The sequence below is a fragment of the Podarcis vaucheri genome (genome assembly GCF_965113315.1).
Source record: "Podarcis vaucheri genome assembly, chromosome: Z".
Taxonomy (NCBI): domain Eukaryota; kingdom Metazoa; phylum Chordata; class Lepidosauria; order Squamata; family Lacertidae; genus Podarcis; species Podarcis vaucheri.
This window is the reverse complement of record NC_138758.1, coordinates 50,353,511-50,377,936: the sequence shown is the minus strand read 5'-3', so window position 1 is coordinate 50,377,936 and position 24,426 is coordinate 50,353,511. Positions and strand designations below refer to the sequence as shown.

Here is a 24,426-nt window from a genome sequence, read left to right as displayed (position 1 = left end):
CTGGTTGCGATTCACCGCTTCTGTGCATGCGCGCAACATTATTTTGCGCATCTGCACATGCGCGAGTGGCGAAACCTGGAAGTAACCCTTTCTGGTACCTCCGGGTCGCCCAGGGACATAACCTGAAAGAACGTAACATGAGGTATGACTGTACAATATGTTTTGAATTCCCAAGTCATGTCACAACTTTTTTTAGCAGCTCCCATTTTTGGAAGCTGGAAGCTGCAAAATTCAACACACGTTACCATGCTAGTTCCAGAGCACCTTAGCTATAGACGGTGGTGGACTTGACTCTGCTGGAGGTTTTGAAGTAGAGGTTGGAGGGTCACCTGCCAGGGATTCCTGCACTGTGATCCTGCCCTGCAGGGGGGCCGGAATAGAGGACCCTTGGAGATCTCTTCCAGCTCTACAGTTCTACAAGTCTATGAAAAGAGATACTTTGGCCTCGCTCTCCTTCTCAGAACTGACAAGAAGGAGTCAGTCTTGCCTCAAGTCAGGCAAAGTGGGGGGGCGGGGGGGCCGCGGGAGAGGAGAAAGAGAGAGAAATAGAAACTGACAGTAGAGCCCAGAAGTGGACAGAGGCACCACCTGGTCTAGCGCTGCCATGTGTGCCCCCCACAGACTCTGCAGAAGACAGCTCCTAAGCTGCAGTCATTCATTCCCAGAAGGCCGTCTTAGCTACTTGAGAGAATCTGGGCTTCTGTTCCAGGAGGAAACGCAGCTCATCCGTGGGCTCAGCCATTTGTGGGGGTGGCGGGGGCGTATGTGAAGTGGAGTCCAGCCAGCCTTCTGGTTGAATGCCTCCTGGGGAAAGGAAGGCAAGGGCAGAGTGCTTTTTTCTTTCGGAGGTAGCGGAGAACAAGGCACGGGGGGAAGAGAACATTTCTCTGATTGCATCATTGAGCGGCTCAATGTACGCAGAAGATATCTGCAGGTTGGGGAGGGGAAAGGAGGAAGGAAGGAAGGAAGGAAGGAAGGAAGGAAGGAAGGAAGGAAGGAAGGAAGACGCACGCAATGACTCACCCGGATCCTCCTCATCGCGGCCACTATCTCCACGCGGCTGTTGGGTCTTGGCACGTCCAGACTGCCAATGTACTGAAGGGAGAGAGCAAAGCCAGGAGTGATTCGTTAAAGACTTTTGGAACAATTTGCCCCTGTTCCAAAGCTTGGTGCTGTGCACATCTGCCCCATTCTCATCGGTATCTGCAAGGGCTCTGTGCATTCACACACTTATTTCTTACTACTCCTACAGTGGTACCTCATGTTAAGTACTTAATTCGTTCTGGAGGTCCGTTCTTAACCTGAAACTGTTCTTAACCTGAAGCACCACTTTAGCTAACGGGGCCTCCCGCTGCTGCTGCTGCTGCTGCTGCACAATTTCTGTTCTCATCCTGAAGCAAACCTCTTAATCCGAGGTACTATTTCTGGGTTAGCAGAGTCTGAAACCTGAAGCACGTTTAACCTGGAGCGTCTGTAACCCGGGGTGCCACCGTATTATTATTATTATTATAGCCCATCTTTTTAAGAGACTGGGACTCAAGGCAGCTTACGCAAATCAAAGCAGCACAAATAAAATACAAAGGCTTTGTTGGCATCCATCTGTCTCGAGAGACAATGGAGTGCCCCTTTGGAGGTGAAGTCCAACCACTGTGTTAGCAGCACCAAAGTGAGCTTCCCCTGTGGAGGAGGGCAGTGTGTCTGAAGGTCCTGGGCTGACCAGACTACAAGACCCCTCTTTCCAAAGGAAAGCAGAGCAATACGTTTGGCACCCACTTGGCTGCAGGAGTTGGATGGAAGGTGGAGTGCAAGGTGCCATCCAACAGCCTTAGGGACGCCACTCTGGATTTGTGTAAGATTTGCTCCTGAGTTTTTTCTTTTCTTGAAGTTATCCTACAAGGTTTGGGACCAGAGCTTTCCTTCTCCCAGGTGGGCTACCTTCCCAGGTGGATTGGCCCCACCTGCCCCTCACTTCCCTCTACAGCATGTGCAGATACCACCTTCTTGACTGTTGGACCCACTCTTAATAATAATAATAATAATAATAATAATAATTTTTTATTTATATCCCGCGCTCCCCAGCCGAAGCCGGGCTCAGAGCAGCTAACAGCAGTAAAAGTAACACAATTTGCATAAAATCACAATCAATTAATTGAAATACATTCCAAAATCAATTCATTCTAAAATCAATTCAGAATCAAATTAATGGCAACCATTGGGCTAGAGTTCTACGAGGATTACCAAAGGAGGGGGTCAGATTGTGCCCTGACAAAAGGCCTGGTGGAACAGCTCTGTCTTGCAGGCCCTGTGGAAAGATGTCAAGTCCCGCAGGGCCCTAGTCTCTTGTGACAGAGCGTTCCACCAGATCGGGGCCACAGCCGAAAAGGCCCTGGCTCTGGTTGAGGCCAGCCTAACCTCCCTGTGGCCCAGGTCCTTCAAGATGTTTTTGTTTGCAGACCGTAAGGTCCTCCGCGGGACATACCAGGAGAGGAGGTCCCGTAGGTATGAGGTCTGCTCAATCTTTCAGAGCCTGTCTTCGCACACAGAGTCCCAAACTCACTGAGGGTTTGTGACCTATTGGCTACCCTCACCTGATGCAGACGGCCACTTGAAGTCGTTCTCAGGACTGTGGCTGCTGTCACATGCCGGCAGCTTCTAGGAGCCACAGGCGAGAGCTGAGAGCAGAGTGGGGACCAAAGGGGGCATGAACTACCTGAGAAGGAGCACAACATGCCCCCACCAGAGGTACTGCCCCTCCCCTAACACCCCAGACACAGACTAAAAACATAAATAGAGTAACTAAATACTATGGTGCTGGAGGAGACTCTTGAGAGTCCCATGGACTGCAAGAAGATCAAGCCTCTCCATTCTGAAGGAAATCAGCCCTGAGTGCTCACTGGAAGGACAGATCCTGAAGCTGAGGCTCCAAGACTTTGGCCACCTCACGAGAAGAGAAGACTCCCTGGAAAAGACCCTGATGTTGGGAAAGATGGAAGGCACAAGGAGAAGGGGGCGACAGAGGACGAGATGGTTGGACAGTGTTCTTGAAGCTACCAGCATGAGTTTGACCAAACTGCGGGAGGCAGTGGAAGACAGGAGTGCCTGGCGTACTCTGGTCCATGGGGTCACAAAGAGTCGGACACAACTAAACGACTGAACAACAACAAATACTATACAGTTGGACCTTGGAAGTCGAATAGCTTAGTTCCCGAACGTTTTGGCTCCCGAACGTCACAATCCTGGAAGTGACTGTTCCTGTTTGCGAACTATTTTTGGAAGCTGAGCGTCCGACGGGGCTTCTGATTGGCTGTGGGAGCTTCCTGCAGCCAATCAAAAGCCGTGCTTTGGTTTTCGAACGTTTTGAAAGTCAAACAGACTTCCAGAACGGGTTCCGTTCGACTTCCAAGGTACGGCTGTTATAGAACTAAAGGAATATTAAAAACCAATGTATTAAAATACAGTTTAAAAAAGAAGCACAGCGTAATTTCAAAGCCTTTTCCTTTTTCAAAAAGTCAGTTCTCAAGGGCATGTGGGAATTAAACACATTCAGCTGCTGGGAAAAAGACAAGGAGCGAGCCAGGCTTGCCTCTCTAGGGAGGGAGTACCAGAGTCTGGGAGTAGCCACCACCAAGCAGACCCTCTCCTGTGTCCTCACCAAGGCTGTGGGGCTGTGAAAAGGGTTTCCCCTGAAGATCTCAGAATCTGGACAGGTTCACATGGGAAGATACGGTCCTTCAGAAAGCCTGGGGCCTAAGCCTACACAAGTATGCACAGATTGGGTGCCTGGCATTAAAATTTGCAAGCACTCTGGCTGGGACAGAGCTCTGTGTTTGCACTGCGACAGCTAGATTGCAGCCTTCTGGTCTGTTGAGTAACCCTACGGGTGTTCCACATCAGTTGATGTGTGCCTATCCTGGGGATGTCATAACACCCTTGACCCTGCGGTGGAAATGAGTTGCAAAAACAAAGTTCTGGCCTGCATTTCCTCACCCTCCGTTTCCTGGCATTATGCTGCTCCTCGAAAGATAAGCCAAGCCGACAGAATCCCACCTCTTGCCAAGCTCAGCCGGCCTGGAATTGGTACCCGCCGGAGGAAATAACTGATTTGCAGTTCTCTATATTGGACAAACAGGCCACACCTTACGCCAAAGAATAAACGGACATAAATCTGACATCAAGAATCACAAAACAGAGAAACCAGTAGGAGAACACTTCAATCTCCCAGGACATTCTATACAAGATCTCAAAGCAGCTGTTTTACTTCAAAGGAATTTCAGAAATAGACTGGAAAGAGAAGCTGCTGAATTGCAACTCATTACCAAACTTAAAACCATGGAGAGACCTGGTTTGAACAAAGACAATGGATTCTTATCTCATTATACATGACTAAGCCATTTTTCACCTTCTCACCCCCTGCCTTTTCCTGTAGGACCTATTGCAGTCGTTAAGAGTCGTCAACAGGCTCATCTCAGCTACCTGCCAATCTCCCATTCCCACCACACTTCTGAGTAATACCCCTCCCCACCTTCTCACTATATAGAAGGATCTGGCAACTTCTGTTTCAGTGTATCTGAAGAACTGTGCATGCACACAAAAGCTCATACCAAGAACTAACTTAGTTGGTCTTTAAGGTGCTACTGGAAGGAATTTTTTTATTTTGATTTGCAAATTATTCGTTTTAATGAGGCTCTGTCGCGGCAGGGCAAGGTGAAGACACTGAGTACCAGGCTAGGCCTGTACAAAAATTTGCACGCCAGTGGAAGGATTTCTGTTGCCCATCTCTCTCTCTCTCACACACACACGCACACACACACACTCCGTCGGACTTGGACCCGAGTGATACCCATCCAGCTTGCAACTGAGGGTGCCAACTCCAACATTGCTCAACTGGAGATTAGTTGCTCAACCTTCTTTAAGCCACAAGGGTGGTGGGAAGGAGCTTGGGTGGGGTGGGGGCTTAGAGGTGAAATGGGGATTCTAATCCTGCTTAATGGTCTTGTACCTGAGCACCAGAAGGGAAGCCATTTATTTATTTATTTCATAAAATTCATATAGCGCTCGGCTGCAGAAGATTGCCCAGCTGGCCGCTTCGATCTGCGGAACTGGAATTATTATTATGGGTGCCACATAATACCAGCTCCAAATTTGTAAGGAATTGATATTTTAGTGCAGTGTTGTCCATACTCTGGAACTCCCTGCCTCTTGACACCAGGAAGGCACAACTTGCTGGTTGTGGTACCTGCTAAGCCAACCCAGCTATGTGGAACGCCGGCAAGTCTTTTAATCTGGTTTTTAGTTTCATCACTGTTATGTACTAAGCTTGGATCCCTAGAACAATAGGCAGGTAGGATCCTAGAATGCAACAACTGATTGGCTTGCAGGCGAAGACCAATCAGGCTCCAGGAGGAAGTTAATCAGCCGAATAGGCTGGTAGGATCGTAGAATGCAACAACTGATTGGCCTGCAGGAGAAGACCAATCAGGCTCCAGGAGGGAAGCGGAATCAACCAATCAGACGGGATTCATTGTGTAAATAATGTATATAAAAGCCTGAGGTTTGGGGGGCAATTCAGTCCCTGTTTTACAAGCTGCAATAAAGAGCATGAAATCACTGCAGGACTCCAAGTATTTTTCAACCACTTATTTAAATTAACATCTGAATGTTTCAAATAGCTGTTTCACGTGTTTGGTTTGGTTGTTTCGCTCTTTCTGTAAATCGTTCTGAGGTCACCATTGGTTTGTTTGATTTTTACAATCAATTCCAAATAAATTTTGTGGGGTGGGGGACCTAAAAGCCATTTGAGATCAATGTATCATCAAGCCCAGCTGGGGGCTGATGAGAGCTGGAGCCCAAGACATCTAGAGGGCACCAGCTTGGCAAAGGCTGCCATGGGCACACCAGCAAACAGTGGATGGAGCACATAGGAACACTCACGATTTCAAGAAAGTGCCAAGAAAGGGGGAGTGTTATAAATTCAGATATATAAGCTAGGTGCCAATGGCACCTTAAATCCAGGTTGCAGTCACCACAACAGAATGTCTATTGGCCAAGGAATTAGACTAGAGGATCCCCTGGGTTGCTTCCCACACAACAATTCTACGACTCTATGATCTCAAAAAAACTAAGATCACGGCCACTGGTCCCATCACCTCCTGGCAAATAGAAGGGGAAGAAATGGAGGCAGTGAGAGGTTTTACTTTCTTGGGCTCCATGATCACTGCAGATGGTGACAGCAGTCACAAATTAAAAGACGCCTGCGTCTTGGGAGAAAAGCAATGGCAAACCTGGACAGCATCTTAAAAAGCAGAGACTTCACCTTGCTGACAAAGATCCGTATAGTTAAAGCTATGGTTTTCCCAGTAGTGATGTATGGAAGTGAGAGCTGATCGCTGAAGAATGGATGCTTTTGAATTCTGGTGCTGGAGGAGACTCTTGAGAGTTCCATGGACTGCAAGAAGATCAAACCTCTCCATTCTTAAGGAAATCAGCCCTGAGTGCTCACTGGAAGGACAGATCCTGAAGCTGAGGCTCCAAGACTTTGGCCACCTCATGAGAAGAGAAGACTCCCTGGAAAAGACCCTAATGTTGGGAAAGATGGAGGGCACAAGGAGAAGGGGACGACAGAGGATGAGATGGTTGGGCAGTGTTCTCGAAGCTACCAGCATGAGTTTGACCAAACTGCGGGAGGTAGTGGAAGACAGGAGTGCCTGGCGTGCTCTGGTCCATGGGTCACGAAGAGTCGGACATGACTAAACAACAACAACATGATCTCAACTACTGTATTGCTTGACTGTATCTTGCTCTTGCAACAATTCACTTGTCCCAGTACGCAAGAAGGTGAAACACACACAGTGGAAATGGAATTACGGTAACTATGGACCAAGATGTGTCTTTAAATTGTGGGCGCCAACCTGGCACCCATAAATCTCCTCATGGTTGCAACTGGACCCATGCCAGGAGCAAAACACATAATCCCAGGGAACCAGTTTTTGCTTTACTGGCCACCTGCAGGCCAGGTACAGAAGCAATACGGTGCCCTCTGTGGGGTAGTGGTTAAGAGTGGTGGACTCGTAATCTGGTGAACGGGGTTCGCTTCCCCGCTCCTCCACATGCAGCTGCTGGGTGACCTTGGACTAGTCACACTTCTTTGAATTCCCTCAGCCCCACTCACCCCACAGAGTGTTTGTTGTGGGGGAGGAAGGGAAAGGAGAATGTTGGCCACTTTGGGACTCCTTTGGGTAGTGATAAAGCGGGATATCAAATCCAAACTCTTCTTCTTCCTCTTCTTCTCTGGATGTTGGTGGACTCCAGCTCCCATCATTCCTAGCCAGCCACTGCCGCACTGGCTGGTGCTGAAGGGTGCTGGAGCTAAAACAGTGGCTGCAGCTTATCCAGAAGATCAAGAAGGGAACCTCTGCCAAACTTGTTCTCCTGTTTATGCCGCAGGAGGGAACGTTATTTACAGTTGAAACTCAAAAATTTAGAATATCATGGAAAAGCTCCTTTCTTGCTCAATTTGCAATCCTTGTTTTGCTGATTTCTTTGAATATTCTAATTTTCTGAGATTGTTAATTTGGGGTTTTCATAAACTGTACGCCATGATCATCACAACTGTAACAAATCAGGGCTTGACATATCTCGCTTTGCATGTCACGAGTCAATCTCATATACAGTGGTACCTCGGGTTACAGACACTTCAGGTTACAGACGCTTCAGGTTACAGACTCCGCTAACCCAGAAATAGTACCTCGGGTTAAGAACTTTGCTTCAGGATGAGAACAGAAATTGTGCGGCGGCAGCAGGAAGCCCCATTAGCTAAAGTGGCACCACAGGTTAAGAACAGTTTCAGGTTAAGAACAGACCCCCAGAACGAATTAAGTTCTTAACCTGAGGTACCACTGTATTAGTTTCACCTTCCAAGCTGAATTACGGAAATAAAGGAACCTTTCCACGATATTCTAATTTTTTGAGTTTCACCCGTAGAACAAATCAAGGCTTGACATATCTTGCTTGGCATGACATGAGTCTATCTCATATATTAGTTTCACCTTTGAAGTTGAATTAGTGAAATAAAGGAACGATATTCTAATTTTTTGAGTTTCACCTGTGTGGTTGTTGTTGTTGTTTGCATTTATAGCCCTCCTTTCCTCGAAGGAGCTCAAGGTAGCGTATATGGCTTCCCACTTCCTCATTTTAACCTCACAACAGCCTTGCGAGACCCCCAGATGCTCCCAGGCCCCGTTCCCCTTTCCAGCTCCCTTGGGGCTCAGGGGTCTTTGTGGCCCTCTGCAATCCGCCTTATTTCACAGAGACCAGACTCCTAGACACCTTTGGCATTTTAGGGTCTGCAGTCCAGAGCAGAGCTGTGCCACCCCCACGAAACTGTGAAACGTATTTCCTTCATAAAAATGATGAACAGCCAGTGCTCTCTGCCTGATCTGTAAGAATGTCAAACCACAAAGCAAAAGAAGCACAGGGCTCTCTCCCCCTAGATTGAAGACTGCAGTCTGCAGTAATGAGGGTCTGCTTCTTTTTCTTCTTCATTAATTAACTTATGACTACTATTATTATTTATTATTATTTTATATTTATTAAATTTTCATACCACCCTTCATCTGAAGATCGCAGGGACGTTCGCAGCATAAATCACAAAATAAAAACACAAAATACATAACATAATACAGTGGTACCTCAGGTTACATATGCTTCAGGTTACATATGCTTCAGGTTACAGACTCTGCTAACCCAGAAATAGTGCTTCAGGTTAATAACTTTGCTTCAGGATGAGAACAGAAATCGGGCTCCGGCGGCGCAGCGGCAGCAAGAGGCCCCATTAGCTAAAGTGGTGCTTCAGGTTAAGAACAGTTTCAGGTTAAGAACGGACCTCCAGAACGAATTAAGTACTTAACCTGAGGTACCACTGTAATAAAGGGACGCGGGTGGCGCTGTGGGCTAAAGCCTCAGCGCCTAGGGCTTGCCGATCGAAAGGTCGGCGGTTCGAATCCCCGCGGCGGGGTGCGCTCCCGCTGCTCGGTCCCAGCGCCTGCCAACCTAGCAGTTCGAAAGCACCCCCGGGTGCAAGTAGATAAATAGGTACCGCTTACCAGCGGGAAGGTAAACGGCGTTCCGTGTGCGGCTCTGGCTCGCCAGAGCAGCGTTGTCACGCTGGCCACGTGACCCGGAAGTGTCTCCGGACAGCGCTGGCCCCCGGCCAATAGATGTGAGATGGGCGCACAAACCCCAGAGTCTGGCAAGACTGGCCCGTTCGGGCAGGGGTACCTTTACCTTACCTTTACCACTGTAATAACAACAAAAGCCAATAACCCTGAATAATAAGGGGGAAATTGATGTACTGAAATCACTGTCGTCCCCTCCATCAGGAGCTGATCATTCTCACGATTGTCCATCAGAATATCACTACTCAAGCAATGAGAGGGACCAATGTTTTCCCAAGACTATAATCTCCCTCTCCTATGAAGAACTGATGACCTTGGCTTTCTTTACCCTATTCTTGTGCTCCACCACAAGTTCTGTTCGGGGAATCTTTATTAAATACCAAGGCACTCTAATAGTTAATTCCAGGCTTGAGGAAGCTTGCAAGATATAAGGAAATCCGAAGATAAACATCTGCATTCCTTTAAAAGCATGAGCAGCATTGTTAATAACAGACTGATAAACCACACATTATTATTATTAATAATAATAATATTACCATTACCATTTTAAAAGCCCGTCCACCCTCTGAAATCAACAAGACGTTCCTTTGCACCTTTCCCATTTTTTCAGATATTTTCTAAAAGCGCTAATGTGTTTCTGGGCTCAAACTCCTTCAGAAAACACCACTCTCTGCGTTACATATTCGGCATGGTTTTGCTCAGAAACCAGCTTGGCTCAATCCCACAGGGCTTAAAACTATCTAGCAACTGGGTTTTAGGACTGCAATCTTAGGATTTATTGTGGTTTTGGGAACAAAGACAGAGAGGGTTTGGCAAGGGAAGATTCCCAGTCAGGGCGGGGAGCTGGCTATTTTAAAAAGGGGGAAAGCGGTGGCACAGCTTGAGAAGGGGGAGGGGGCCGATGACAGTGTCCGACATCTAAAGCATCTCTCTCCCCCAGCCCCCACTCCCGCCCTCCAAAACACCCATTATTGTCTCCGAAGGTCAGTCTCCACACAGCTCCTCCCACTATCCTGCTGCCACCCAGAGCGCCTTTAATGGAAGGATGGTCCCATAAGAGAGGTCAAGATCGTAAGACCCTCTTGGAGCTCACCCCTGCCACAACTGGCAAGCATTTACAAACTACTTTTGCACAAGGTAAGCACATCCTGATTTTGTTTCTCTCTGCACCACCTACACTGGGAGACAGGCTAAACACAGGTCAAACGGTCAAATCAAATTCCATGTGTCCCTTTGACACAGAACTCTTTGCAGGGCAGAACTGAGGTTTGCTTGCCCGTCTGCTGAGCACAGTTGTAACAATAAACAGCTGGCAAAACTGCCACTGCTATTCTGCCTTGTGAAGGGTTCTGTATAGCTTGGAAGCTTGCATTATTTTCAGACGCAAATGGGATTTTGATACCAAGCTGGTATCAGCAACGGGCTGCCCAGGCAGGCAAGAACATGATTAGAGGCTCCAAGGAATATTAGACTTTGTTTTCAGTCCTCTATAAAGCTGGGGCCTAAATGCTGGCATCACTTAAATGCCATTTCAAATGCAAATATTCACATTACACTTCTTAAATTTTGCCATGGAAACCTTCATTCTCTAGGCTTAAAAAGAACCAGTTTCCCTTCTGCTCTGCTTGATGAAGAATTCTGTGTCAGCAACACAGCCTACATATTCTTCCCCCAGATTTCAAGACCCACAGAGTTATTCACAGGACACATGTGGCAGCACACAACCATCACACCAGTCTCAATTCAGACAAGAAGATGGGGCTGAGTCTCGATGGCACAAGCACCAAATTTGCAAGCAAAAGTTCCCAGACTCATTCCTTGGAATCTCCAAGTATAGCTGAGGGAGACTAGGGAGAACTGTTGCTTGCCAGAGCTGGAATACTGGGCTGGATGGACCATGGGTCTGACTGAGTATTAAGGCAACTTCTGAAGACTGGATCCAGGCGTCAGGAAGTTTTCCCCACCACCACCACCACCCCAGAGCAGGTTCCTAAGGATTCCTGTAGGGAAAATGCCCAACAGATTTAAACTCTGAAAACCAGAGAAGATTAATTTTGAATATGAACCCATACTGAGCAGGATAAGCCAGTTTATATGGAACAAGATCATACAACCGTTATGACCTCTTGAATTTGCGCCCCTTCGCTCCCTGAATAAACCTCCTTGGCTCCATCCGATTAGGACGTAATTAAAAAGAAATTGGTTGGCCCGACTCTCTTGACTTTGTTTTTCCCTCTGACATCGCAGATCTTTTGGGATAAACACATTTTGACTGCAGGGTGTGGGAACAGCCAGTTCCAAACACTACAAGAATAAAAGCCGGAGTCCTTTTAAATTTGGCTGGGAAGACCTGCAGGTCAGCTGTACTTGCTGATGCTCTTACGTGGATTCATGGAGAAGGAGAGGGCTAGCCATCTCAGCTCTGCAGCAATGCTTCTGGATCCCAGTTTCTGGGACCCACAGGAGGGGAAAGGGCTGTTCTTGCCCCTAATCTTGCTTGTGGGTTTCCCACAGGCGCATATGGCTGGTCACTATGAGAATTCTGGACTACCAATTGTAACTGTCATTGCACAGTAACTCTCTGAGCACAGCCTGGAACCTGGGACCACACACCAGAAACCACTGTCAAGTCTATACCTATGATCCCCCACTCCTGACGCCCCACCAGCCCAAGCAGTCTTTTCTGGCAGCCTGCCTTAAAGGTAAAGGGACCCCTGACCATTAGGTCCAGTTGTGGCCAACTCTGGGGTTGCGGCGCTCATCTCACTTTACTGGCCGAGGGAGCCGGCGTCCAGCTTCCAGGTCACGTGGCCAGCATGACTAAGACGCTTCTGGCAAACCAGAGCAGCGCACGGAAATGCCATTAACCTTCCTGCCAGAGCGGTACCTATTTCTCTACTTGCACTTTGATGTGCTTTCAAACTGCTAGGTTGGCAGGAGCAGGGACCGAGCAACGGGAGCTCACCCTGTCACGGGGATTCGAACCACCGACCTTCTGATCAGCAACTCCTAGGCTCTGTGGTTTAACCCACAGCACAACCTAACTTAGCACATGGTTAGTAGTGGCTCAGTGGTAGAGCACCCAGTGGCGTAGTGTGGGTTGTCAGCACCCGGGGCAAGGCAAGTAATTTGCGTTCCCCTAACCCGTGGATTTGCGCCCCCTAACCCTAACCCCCAGATGCTGCGCCCGGTGCAGCCGGCACCCCCTGCACCCCCCACGCTACGCCACTGAGAGCACCTGTCTTGCGTGCAGAAGGTCCCACGCTAAATCCCCTATCTCTCCAGGTTAGGGTGGGAATGTCTCTCATCAACAAAACTGTAAAAGCCACTACTGTTGCCTGTCAGTGTGGACAACGCTGAGCCAGAAAGGCAGTGGTTGGCCCGATTCTGTATAAGGCACACCCCCATGCTATTGTCAGGCAGCTGAGAGGCAGGTAGCCCTGTCAATCCATTATTGTAATTATATTTATTTATATCCCGCTTTCCCCCCAGGCTGGAACTCAAGGTGGCTTACACAAATTAAAACAACGCAGCCAAAATATAAAAGAGAGAGAAAGAGAGCTAAGAACGTATAAATGAGAGCCACCAAGAAACTCTTTTAAAATAGTATATAAGAACATAAGACAAGCCTGCCGGATCCGGCCACTCTTCTCTCAGTGGCCACCCAGATGCCCCACTGGCAAGCAGGATCTGTGCCCCAAAGCATCACTTGCCTTTCTGTGGCCTCCAGCAACTGGTAAGCATTCAGAAGTTAGTAATAAGAACACCTACTACTGCCAAGTTACCCAAATATCTCCCAGGAGATCCTAATCTACCTTCTTGCTACCTGTGTGCTAAGGAGCCCCCCCCCAAAGGAATGCAACAAGCGAGGAATCACTCACACCCCTTCCCCTGGGACTGCTGCTCTCCAGTCTGGCTTAGGAGCAGGAGCTCAGACCATGTACAGCGGTGCAACCTTCCTGCAATGGGGCCAAGCATCCATCTCCATCAGCACCACAATTTAAGCAACGGGCAATTGCACGTTTTGAGGGATTTCCACAAGCAGAGAATAAAGGGCGTACTCTCTCTCTCCTGCTCTTTGCAGCTGCTGCTCCCAGTAACCAGCATTCAGAAACAGACTGCAGCTACACAGAGGTTCTATTTAGCTACAAGGCAACGGAGAGATCTGCCGGATCAGACCAAAGGTCCTTCTGGTCAAGCACGCTGTACGCGAAAGCGGCCAGCTGGATGATCCCAGGAAGGTTGTTAACCTGCAAGCCATGTTTCCAGAGGGCACACTGCCCCTGCACTTGGAGGCTCCATTTTGGGGGCTATGACTATGGCCACTTAGGTGGGAACTTAGCCCCCTTCCCTAAGTGCTAGGAGTAGGGAGTCTGAGCTTGGGGAGGGGGCGCACATTTTCAGGTAGGTTTGAGCCACAGCACTTGTCTGACGCATGCCGGCCAGTGCACAAGGCCTGCAGGCTGCCTTGGGGGCTGAAACATGGTCAGAGGCTCAGTGGACGTGGGTGCCCAGGTATGGACAGTGTGCCTAGGGGGCTCAGGTGCCCTCCCCACCTCAAAGGCACATGAAATTGCTGCATTCTCCCCTGGCAAATAAAAGGTGAAGGGCAGAGTTATCGCCTTTCTCTTCTTACAGGACTTTTGTACATGTAAGAACTTCTACGACAGGCAGAAATCTTAAATAGGGAATTATTCCCACTCCCTGGATGCAGGAATGATGGGGGAAAGCTGCACCTGTGAGATTCCTGCCTTCTTAGGTGCTGGATCAAAGGCTGCAACCTGAAGCACTCTTGCTACTGGGAGCAAAGGCGGGAGGCGTCTGTAAACATGCAAGCGGTTCGCTGCCCAACGCGAGCCAAGAGCTCTGCACATGTTCTGGGAACCCCTTTTCCTCAGCGCTCCGAGTTACGGCTTTGACCGGGGAAATCGCGGGAGTTCCTAGTTAAACACGCCGCAGGGAGGAGGAGGAGGAGAGCTGCTTGCCGAGGAATCAAAGCGTGTCTTGAGAAGCACTCTGCACATGCACGGGCAGACCTCTTTCTCTGGAGGTGACAATCCGCGCCCCACGGCTGCGGGTACTGGAGAGAACCCGGCCGGCATGTCGCCAGACGGGGTGGGGCGGTGGGACGGGACCTCCGGCCCGGAGGAAGCAGCGGTGGCAGCGCGGGATCCCGTGCGTAAAGGCGCGCAAAGGCGCCAGCCACAAACCCCCGGCTCACCTTGGCCTGGAAGTGGATCCCGTGCTGGAAGGCTTCCTCGTTGTGCAGCGGCACCCGCGAGTCTCCCGCATCGTCCACCAGGTTGTAGCGGTTCTTGAGCTTGACCGGCATCTTGCAAAGAGCATCGCCCGGCCGCCCCGACGGCGAGTCCCTGCCGCGCGCGCGCGCCAGCAGCAGCCGCCGCCGCAGCAAAGAGCAGGAGGCAGGAGCCGGGAGCGCAGCGCTCGGCTCGCCCAGGACGAGGGCGCCGAGGAGGAGGAGATGGAGGAGGAGGAGGAGGAGATGGAAGAAGCTCCTCCCGGCGTCTCCCTCTTCCCGAGTGATGCGGTACGTTGGGGCGGAGCTGAAGCGAGGCAGCGGCTGCGGGCACCGGGAATGGAGGCGACGGGGGAGAAAGGGAGGAAGGAGGCGGGCGCGCCACGGGACCTCCCGGGGCGGAAAGGGGGACCTCCTGCAGGCGGCGAGGGGGGAGGCAGGCAGCTCAGAGACTTCCCCGATCCTGCTTGGTTAATTTTATGTGTTGGGGTGTTTGGGGGGCAGAGAAGGAGGGGTGTTAGTTAATGTTGTTTGTTATTCTTTTTATGGTTTATATATATTTTTATGGTTATAGATATTCATGCATGACACACAACCCTTTCCCCTTCCTTGTATTGTGGTACTGTGTTGCGTATGTCCTGGTAGGTAGGTAGATATTTGCTGTAAGTCGCTTGGAGACTAATCGGTTTAATAAAATTATTATTATTATTATTATTATTATTATTATTATTATTATTAAACTCCCACCTTCCAAAGTCCACTTTATTATTACTATAGTAACTGCTATAACTCAGACATTGTGGAGATTTAAAAACAGTGCCTGTGGCATAGCAGTTAGTTATTAACAGTGTTGCTTGTGCTGTTAAATGGCCAATTGTTATTATTATTTTATCTTTATTTATATCCCGCCTTTCTCCCTATCTGGACACAAGGCAGCTTACAGATAAAAACAAGAACCACTAAACACATAGGGAAAGTATCATTAAACAACCATTGAACATTAATAGAATTAAAACTATCTACGTATATAAAATTTATAAAATTCATACAGACAATTAAAATAAAAACAGCACCAGCCCTTTCAGTAACAACAGCCAGTTCCCAAAAGCCTGCTGGAACAAGAAGGCCTTCGCCTACTGATGTAAGGAAAGCAAGGAGGGAGACAGTCTGGCTTCTCTAGACAGGTAGTTCCAAAGCTGCATGGGAGCTGCCACCACCAAAAAGGCCCTGTCTCACGTTCCCACCAAGCATGCCGATAAGAGTGGCAAGCCTGAGAGAAAGGCCTCCCCCCAAGATCTCAAAACATGGCCTCCCCCATCCATCCCCACAACAACCCTGGCATGTAGATTACACTGAGAGGCAGCGACTGGCCCCCAGGGTCACTGCCAAGGATCTTCATGGCTGAGTGGGGGATTTGAACCCTTGTCTCCCAGGTCCTAGTTTGACACTTGACTGCCGCACCACACTGGCCTTGCAAGTTTCCTCCAACCTGGAACAAGACCCTGTGCGCACGGCAGCCTTCCCCTTCCACCCCGGGTGGTGCATGGAACTGCAACTGCCATCATCCCTGACTGGTGGTGGTGCTGACTGGGGCTGATGGACATGGAAGGCCACCTATTCCCCATTCGTGCTTTCCTGAGTTCAAGAGAACAGGTCTCTGCCCTGAGAGGGATTACAGACTAATAGTTGGTGAAAGCTGTGGAGGTCTGTACCTGATCCTCCAGGATCAGAGCCACAGTGCCCTGGAATGCCAGTTTAGGAAGGATGATAGCATTTTTGCCTCCAGGCCACAGCCGTGGTTTTCCTCTATGCATCTGGTTCGCCACAGGATGCAGGATTAGATGACCTGATCTAAATAATAAAAATAAAAAAATTATTGTTTATACCCTGTCCATCTGGCTGGGTTTCCCCAGCCACTCTGGGCAGCTTCCAACACAATTATTAAAACACACTGATGCAGGGGTCAGCAACCCACGGCTCCGGAGCCGCATGTGGCTCTTTTACACCTTTGCCGCGGCTCCGGGGCGGATACTAGCGAGGGGAGGAGGCGCATTGTGTGCCCCGACACTCCCCACTGTGGCGGGCACTGTACTGGCTGTGACGTCACATGGGGGCGGTGCGTGTGTTAGTCACGCACCGTCCCAACGTCACCTTCCCGCCCACTGTCAGATCAGAGGGCAGCGGTGCACATGTTTGCGGCTCCCAGTGTTTTTTTTATTCAGAAACGGGTCCAAGTGGCTCTTTTTGTCTTAAAGATTGCAGACCCCTGCACTAATGCATCAAACATTAAAAGCTTCCCTAAGCAGGGCTGCCTTCAGGTCATCTAAAAATCTGGTAGTTGTTTTTCTCTTTGACATCTGGTGGGAGGGCGTTCCACAGGGCGGGCTCCACCACCAAGAAGGCCCTCTGCCTGGTTTCCTGTAACTTGGCTTCTCGCAGGGAGGGAACCGCCAGAAGGCCCCTGGAGCTGGACCTCAGTGTCCGGGCTCAATGCTGGGAATGGAAACACTCCTTCAGGTATACTGGACTGAGGCCGTTTAGGGCTTTAAAGGTCAGCACCAACACTTTGCATTGTGCTCGGAAACGTTTATAAGTCATTCCCCCTTTGGTGAACTGTAATCAGGGTGTGAGGGAAGGGGGTAGGACTAATCTCTTTGCCCTTCCTTGGTTTGTTCTTTCTTCCCTGTTTCCACAATTGTAGGCACTTACGCCACATCCACACCACATATTTAAAGCACTGTGATACCACTTTAAATAGTTATTGCTTCTCCCCAGTGGTGTAGCGTGGGGAGTGCAGGAGGGGCCGGCCGCACTGGGCGCAACATCTGGGAGTTAGGGTTAGGGGGCACAAATCCACGGGTTAGGGGGCGCAAATTACTTGCCTTGCCCCGGGTGCTGACAACCCATGCTAAGCCACTGCTTCTCCCAAAGAGTTCTGGGAGCTGTAGTTATTAAGGGTGGTGAGAGTTGTTAGGAAACCTCCCTCAGGGAGCTACAGTACTCAGACTTGTGTAACAATCAATTCCTGTTCCTAGGGAACTCTGAGAATTGTAATTCTTTGAGGGGACTGGGGCAGAATCTCCTCAGACCTCTCAGCACCCTTAACAAACTAAGCACCCAGAATTCTTTTGGGGGAAGCCATGACTGTTTAAAGGACTACAGTGGTACCTCGGGTTACAGGCGCTTCAGGTTACATACGCTTCAGGTTACAGACTCCACTAATCCAGAAATAGTACCTCAGGTTAAGAACTTTGCTTCAGGATGAGAACAGAAATTGCGTACCGGCAGCAGCAGGACACCCCATTAGCTAAAGTGGTACCTCAGGTTAAGAACAGTTTCAGGTTAAGAACGGACCTCCGGAATGAATTAAGTTCTTAACCTGAGGTACCACTATATCATGGTGCTTCCAATATGTGATCTAAATGGTAAGTTCCTTCAGCAAGGGAGATGCTTTTTCATTTCTTTCTGGGCAGATAAAAGAAAATACTTCTTCATGCAGTGCATAGCTAAACTGTCAAACTTGCTTTAAAAGAGGATTAGAGCAGCTTCAAAAGAGAATTAAACCAATTCACAGAGGAGGAGGCTTTCAATGGCTACTAGCCACGATGGCTCTGCTCTGCCTCCATCGCTCCTCGAAGAAGGGTGGGGTACAAATGCAATTAAAAAACAAATGATCATAATACCAGTTGCTGGAAGAAGCTTGCCAGTTTCCCACAGACATCTGTGTGGTCCCCGTGAGAACAAGATGCTGGGCTAGAATGGCCACTGGCCTGATCCAGCAAAGCTGTTGCGATGTTCTAGGTTATTAGGAGAGCCAGTGTGGTGTAGTGGTTAAGAGCGGTAGTCTCGTAATCTGGGGAACCGGGTTCGATTCCCTGCTCCTCCACCTGCAGCTGCTGGGTGACCTTGGGCCAGTCACACTTCTCTCTGAAGTCTCTCAGCCCCACTCGTCTCACAGAGTGTTTGTTGTGGGGGAGGAAGGGAAAGGAGAACGTTAGCCGCTTTGAGACTCCTTAAAGGGAGTGAAAGGCGGGATATCAAATCCAAACTCTTCTTCTATTCTGTAAAGTGCCATGAAATGATTGCTGTGGCTCATTTTGTTGTTAAGCGCCTAAAAGCTAACCTGTGGCACGCAGGAAGGTGGGGCACCCCCCCCTCCAGCATCCCTGACCATTGGCCATGCTGGATGACCCTGATGGGGGTTAGATAACAGCACCTAGCAGGGCACCAGATACTCCCCATCCCTAGCACAAAGTTTTCTAGGCATGAACCACAAAGGAAAAGGGTTTTTTTTTGTGGGGGGAAAGAGATGGACAACAAGAGAACAAGTGATAAAATTATATTGCTGTCTAATGGCCAGGTGGAATGGCCAATGTGGAAGGGGAAGCTGGCTTAAATAAGAGCTGTTTGACTGTGGAACAGGCTCCTTGGAATCTGATGGAAGGTGATGGGCTCTCCTTCCTTGGAGGTTTTCAAGCAGAGGTTGGATGGCTACCTGTTAGGGATGCTTTTGTTGAGATTCCTGCCTTGCAGGGGGTTGGACTACATGACCCTTGTTGTCCCTTCCAACTCTCTATTATTCTAAGTAACTGTGTGCTCCAGCTGGGCCAATGGATTGGGCAGTGGTGTCTGACCTGTCCTCCTGCTACAGCCAAGTAAAGACAGGCTTTTGCCTGTGTAGGCTTACAATCCAGAGACAATTATACAAGGGAGGTAACTTTATTTGGGTTCAAAATTAAGCCAGGTTACTGGCTGGGGTTCTATGTAGCACTTCTTTGACCCCTGCTTAAAAACAAACAAGCAGCAGCACTGTGTCAGGAACTTGGCCTCCCAGAGTGCAGCAGAAGGGTCTGCTTCAGAAACTGAACTAAGCGAGCAAAGGGCCGACTCTGCAGGTGAGAGCTGGCTGTCAGAGTCTAGAAAGGGCAGCTCAGCCCCCCCTCCTTCCCAGGGAAGACGCTGTTAGCTCCCAAGGAGAGGAAGAGTTAGAAAGCAGCCAGAGCGTTGCAAGGCAACCAGCAGATAAGCCAGAGTCTGAGGCTATGTCTTCTGGGAGTGGGGAGGAGGCAGGCCAGCTGTTAGTCCCTATACTAGGAGACTGGTGAAGCTCAGAGAACAACGGAAGGGAAGGAGAAGAAAGGCGGGATTTCGGTGTTCTTCCTGTTGGGGGAGGGACAGTGAGTCAGACAGATCAACTACTGTTAATGGGAGCAGGTGGGAAGCCATGCTCTGGATGTGTTTTTTTCTTGTAAATAAACTTGCATAAAACTGACAGAGAGTCCTTGCTTCTTATCAGGCTGCTTGCCTGCCAGAGATCGTTATACACTCGTTGCTGATTTGTTTCCAGGCCGGATTAAAGGTGCTTATGTTAACACCAGACATTTGTCCACCTGCCCTTCACTGTCGTGGGTGGGGGGCACACCTCAGGCACATTACCCAGCAACCCCAGTCATCCGCCTGCATCACATACCTGTGGTGGTGAGGCTTTTTAGCTGGTGATAAACCATTTGCCACTGAAATGGTTCCCTGCTGCCTCCTTCACGGCTGGCCAGTTCCAACGTCTGTTTGCAAGAGGCCTTGGAAACAAATAAATGTCACCCGCAATTATGCATTCTTCCTTCACCCTGTGCTGTGCAAGCAGCCTCTATGAGGTGGGGGGTGGGGGGAATCTGCGTGGCGCAAGTAGGTTGTGCCTGAGGTTTCTGCAGCTAACGTAAACAGTGACTTTGTGGGAAACAGTTTTGGAAGTTGAGAGCAAGACGTGTACGGTAATTACACGGAGAGCCCATGTTCACCGCAGGTGGATTTTCTTCTGACCAAAGTGATTTCTTTTAATCGCTGGCTAGTCTGGCTCTAGAATTCCTACTAACAGTTTAAGGAATGCTGCAATTTTCACCACTCAGAACCTTGGCCTCAATTTAATCCTTTAATTGCAGAGCAAAATCAGTGAAGGGGAGATAATGTGTTGGCTCTGTCATCTTGGGTCAGTTTCAGAGCAGAAGCAAAGGGACTCCAGATCAGCTTAAAATATTTACATGGGACAGCAAATAGATGTGTAATCTCACCTGTATGTTAATAATCAATATGGTAGTATTCATACCCATTGAGAATATTAAGATCCTAATGACTAATATCAATAATATAAGCAATCACGTAATCGTTGCCGTACACTTTAAATGTTAAACTTTAACAAAACATAACGCAATGTATATCTCACAACAACTTTGCTGTATTTGCATGAGGTTTCACTTATGAAAACCTAAAAACGCAACTGTGCATATTGTGATGAGACTGCACTGCCAAACTATCAAAATGCAGAAGCAAATGTTCATAAAGAGTTGGAAATTTTCGGAACTGCTTGGTTCACGACACAAGTTCGCAAGCCATTATTCAGAGTTGTGTGTGCACTGAACATGTAGAATAGATTTTAAGAATTACATAAAATATATGTATAATAGTTGGGGCCCCTTCTGGACCACCAGGCCCCAGTAATTTGTTCTGGCTCCCACCCACCATAGATGCCACCAACAGCTTTGCCGCAAACCACCTGTGGCTACCTGCTCACTGGTTGAAGACCTATGCTTTGAAGGAAATTGAAGTTTTAAATGCTTTAAAGTGGCCTTCATAATATAATTTGGTGTTTATGCATTTGTATAGAGTTGTGACCTGTCTTGGGGGGCATTCCCCCATCCCTCTTGCCTGAAAAGTGATCTATAAATTCATTAAATATCTATAATCTGCACAGTTTGAGGATTAATTTTTTGGCATAAATATGCTATTCTTGGTGAAGCCAGGATATTTTCTTGCATTTGCAGACACTGCTCCAGCATCTGTGGGGAGACAACTTCTGCTGTTTCTCCCTCCCCATAGGACATTCCAGGGTCAGGTTTGCTGCTCTCTGCCAGGCCTGTCCAATTCAGCTGGTGAACAACTGGGCTGAATGAGGCCCTCTTCCAGTCAAGCAAAGCCTGCCCACCAGGAAGCCGTCATTCTCCTGCCTCCACTGACTACTACTGACTGGAAGGGGTGGGGGTGTTGAAAAACGCCCTGGGGTGCCCCTGCAGCCCCCGAACTCCAAGCATTCTCCGGTATGCGCAGCTCTGGAAAAGGCATTTCCCTTCTTCTCCAGTGCGCTCCAGTGACATACAGTCATACCTCAGGTTAAAGACGCTTCAGGGTGCGTGTTTTCGGGTTGCGCACCGCGCTGAACCTGGAAGTACCTGAACGGGTTACTTCCAGCTTTCAGCGTTTGCGCATGCACAGAAGCACTAAATCATGCTTTGCACAGAAGTGCCACTTCTGGCACGCCATCTGAAGAAGTGTGCATGCACACGAAAGCTCATACCAATAACAAACTTAGTTGGTCTCTAAGGTGCTACTGGAAGGAAGTTTTTTTATTTTGTTTCGACTACGGCAGACCAACACGGCTACCTACCTGTATCTAATATTTACACAGAGAATGAGTCATCCTCAAGATGAGTCACAGTGATTCAGCATGCTAAGTAATTCTGCAGCTTTTCAGCATTTCACAACATTTCTAGACTCCTTTACTGCTTCTGCTCTCAAATACCTTTGTCACATGACAGAAGCATCCCGCCGCCCCCATCGCTTGCCCACCTGTGACTGCCTCCATCGCCCAATCCTTCCCTTGCCCACCCACTTGCTTGCTCTCCCTTCCCCCCTTTGCCCACCGGCATTGCAGGCTGTCCTCCTCCACGGTCTCCTGTGGCGGCCAGGAGAGCTTCCCAGGGGCTCTTTGGCACAGCCTTTGGACCAAAGCCCCTTCCCAGGAGGCTGTTGTGAAAGGGTCATGCCAGAGCAGAGGTGCTTCGGCTCAAGCCTCTGATGACAGCCAAACGTTTCTGTGATGTCTCCCTTCAAACGGGGCAGTCTTTGCAAGATGCAATAATTATGGACAAATTTATGACGCATCTAAAGGGAAAAAATGGACTGGAATAAAAACCTACCTACTATACAATGTGGCATGTCTGTAAAATAGATGTGCAATGTCCAATTCTGTGTCACTAGTAGGTATGCTGCTACTAAAAGAAAAGTATTTTTTTTTTATTTTATTACAAAGGTCAGATTGCTCTTCTTTTAAAATAGTTAACAACCCCAAACTTGAGGTACATTTCACATGTTGGCCCATAATATACCATTTTTCTGTAAACACCATCAACCAGAAGCGCTTTATATGTTCTCATGTCCACTACCTGTGAAATGTGGTACCTACACTGTTGTAACCTCTCGTGATGCACAGTGGTACCTCAGGTTACATACGCTTCAGGTTACATACACCTCAGGTTACACACTCCACTAAGCCAGAAATATTACCTCGGGTTAAGAACTTTGCTTCAGGATGAGAACAGAAATCGTGCTCCGGCAGTGCGGCGACAGCAGGAGGCCCCATTAGCTAAAGTGGTGCTTCAGGTTAAGAACAGTTTCACGTTAAGAACAGACCTCCAGAACGAATTAAGTACTTAACCCGAGGTATCACTGTACAAAGTTTACTATCATATTTTGCCTTTAAATTTATTTTATTTTATTTTAAATCCCACTATTTTAGACTCTTTCCAGGATCTGGGTTCTGTATTTCCCCCCCTGCTGTGTTCATCTCTGTAAGAAATATCAATAAAATATGTTGTAATAATAATAATATTTCCAGAGCGGGGCACAAGCACGATAAATAAAACATATAACAACAAGCAGCGAGTTATGTGAAGCAGATAAACTTTGAAACAGCAAGAGCAGCCAAACTCATGGCTCTGATGAGGCAAGAAGACCCACCCTCCACATTTAAAGGGCTGGGCAGGAAAGCACATTTTTAAGGAGCCCAGCACCCCAGCAGCATTCTTAGTAGAGATGGGGTCATCTAGTCCCAACACCCTGCAATGCAGGAATCTCAACGAAAGTATCTGTGACAGACAAACACCCAACCCCAGTTTAAAAACTTCTGAGGAAGGAGCGTCTACTACAGGCATCCCCAAACCCAGCCCTCCAGCTGGTTTGGACTACAACTCCCATCATCCCTGACCACTGGTCCTTTTAGCTAGGGATGGTGGTAGCTGTAGTCCCAAAACAGCTGGAAGGCCGAGTTTGGGGATGCCTAGTCAACTACCTTCCAAGGGAGACTGTCCCACCTTTCCATAAATGGCTATAATTTGCCCTTTGGACCTAAGTGCAGTGGTTTTGCAGGTCAGCAAGCAGCTTTAAAAACCACTTTGTTGGAAAGTGGTTGTGGTTCTCTGTGGCTAGGAGCAGATGCAGCGGTGCATTACATCTGTGTGTTTCTGAGGGGTTGCTGGATGTGCTAGGTCTGTTGCAGCAAAAGAGTTTAGTGGCAGCTTAAAGACCAACAGATTGATTGCGGCAGGAGATTATCCAACAAAGTGGACTCCAGTTTATGAAAGCTGAAGCCGTGATGCATCTGTTTGGCTGTTATTTGCCACAAGAGTCGGTCACAAGGCTGGAGACATCAGAGGCATAGGGTTTCACCCAGCACTAGTCCTACTCAGAGTAGACCTGCTGAAATTAATTAATGTGACAAATCTAGGCTGGTTGATTTCAATGGGCCTACTCATGAGTAGAACTTAGTTGGAGTCAACCCATTGTGTTCATATCATGAGAGATAAGTTTCCCACCCTGAGTCCTGCTCTGGGCATCTCGTCTTTTGAAGGACATTCACCAGCTAGAGTATGGCTAGAAAATACATTATGGATAGGCTGGTCCAGCAATGAGGTGTGAACTGAGGTGTGGTGATGCAGGATGATGGATTGATTGTTAAGCCGCTCTGGGAACTGTAGTTCTGGGAGCTGCATTTGAGTCATTGAAAAAAATTCATTGAAAAAAATCTGGTAACCTTATCTTGGACTATACAGTATACCCATTGTATGGAAACTGACAACAGGACAGTGAAAATAGATTCCACGTGCTCTAATGGCAGCCAAGAGACTGGTATTGATGAACAGGGAGAATAGAGATCCATTTCCCCTTAAT

The 24,426-nt window shown here is 48.5% G+C and overlaps 1 protein-coding gene across 2 annotated transcripts in view; it reads right to left on the bottom strand.

Annotated features, from left to right (window-relative positions):
- LOC309524336 (carboxyl-terminal PDZ ligand of neuronal nitric oxide synthase protein-like) overlaps positions 1-14,633 on the bottom strand; it is a 50,839-nt gene extending 36,206 nt beyond the window's left edge. Inside the window, exons 1-2 of one of the 2 annotated variants that reach the window (XM_082208915.1) lie at positions 14,395-14,633; positions 1,024-1,095 (exon numbers count right to left, since the gene is read on the bottom strand). In XM_082208915.1, coding sequence (XP_082065041.1) covers positions 1,024-1,095; positions 14,395-14,505 — 183 coding nt within the window. In that variant the 5' untranslated portion in view covers positions 14,506-14,633. The remainder of the gene's footprint in view (positions 1-1,023; positions 1,096-14,394) is intronic. The other variant, XM_082208916.1, reaches the window with a different exon arrangement.
- Positions 14,634-24,426: the final 9,793 nt, after the last annotated feature.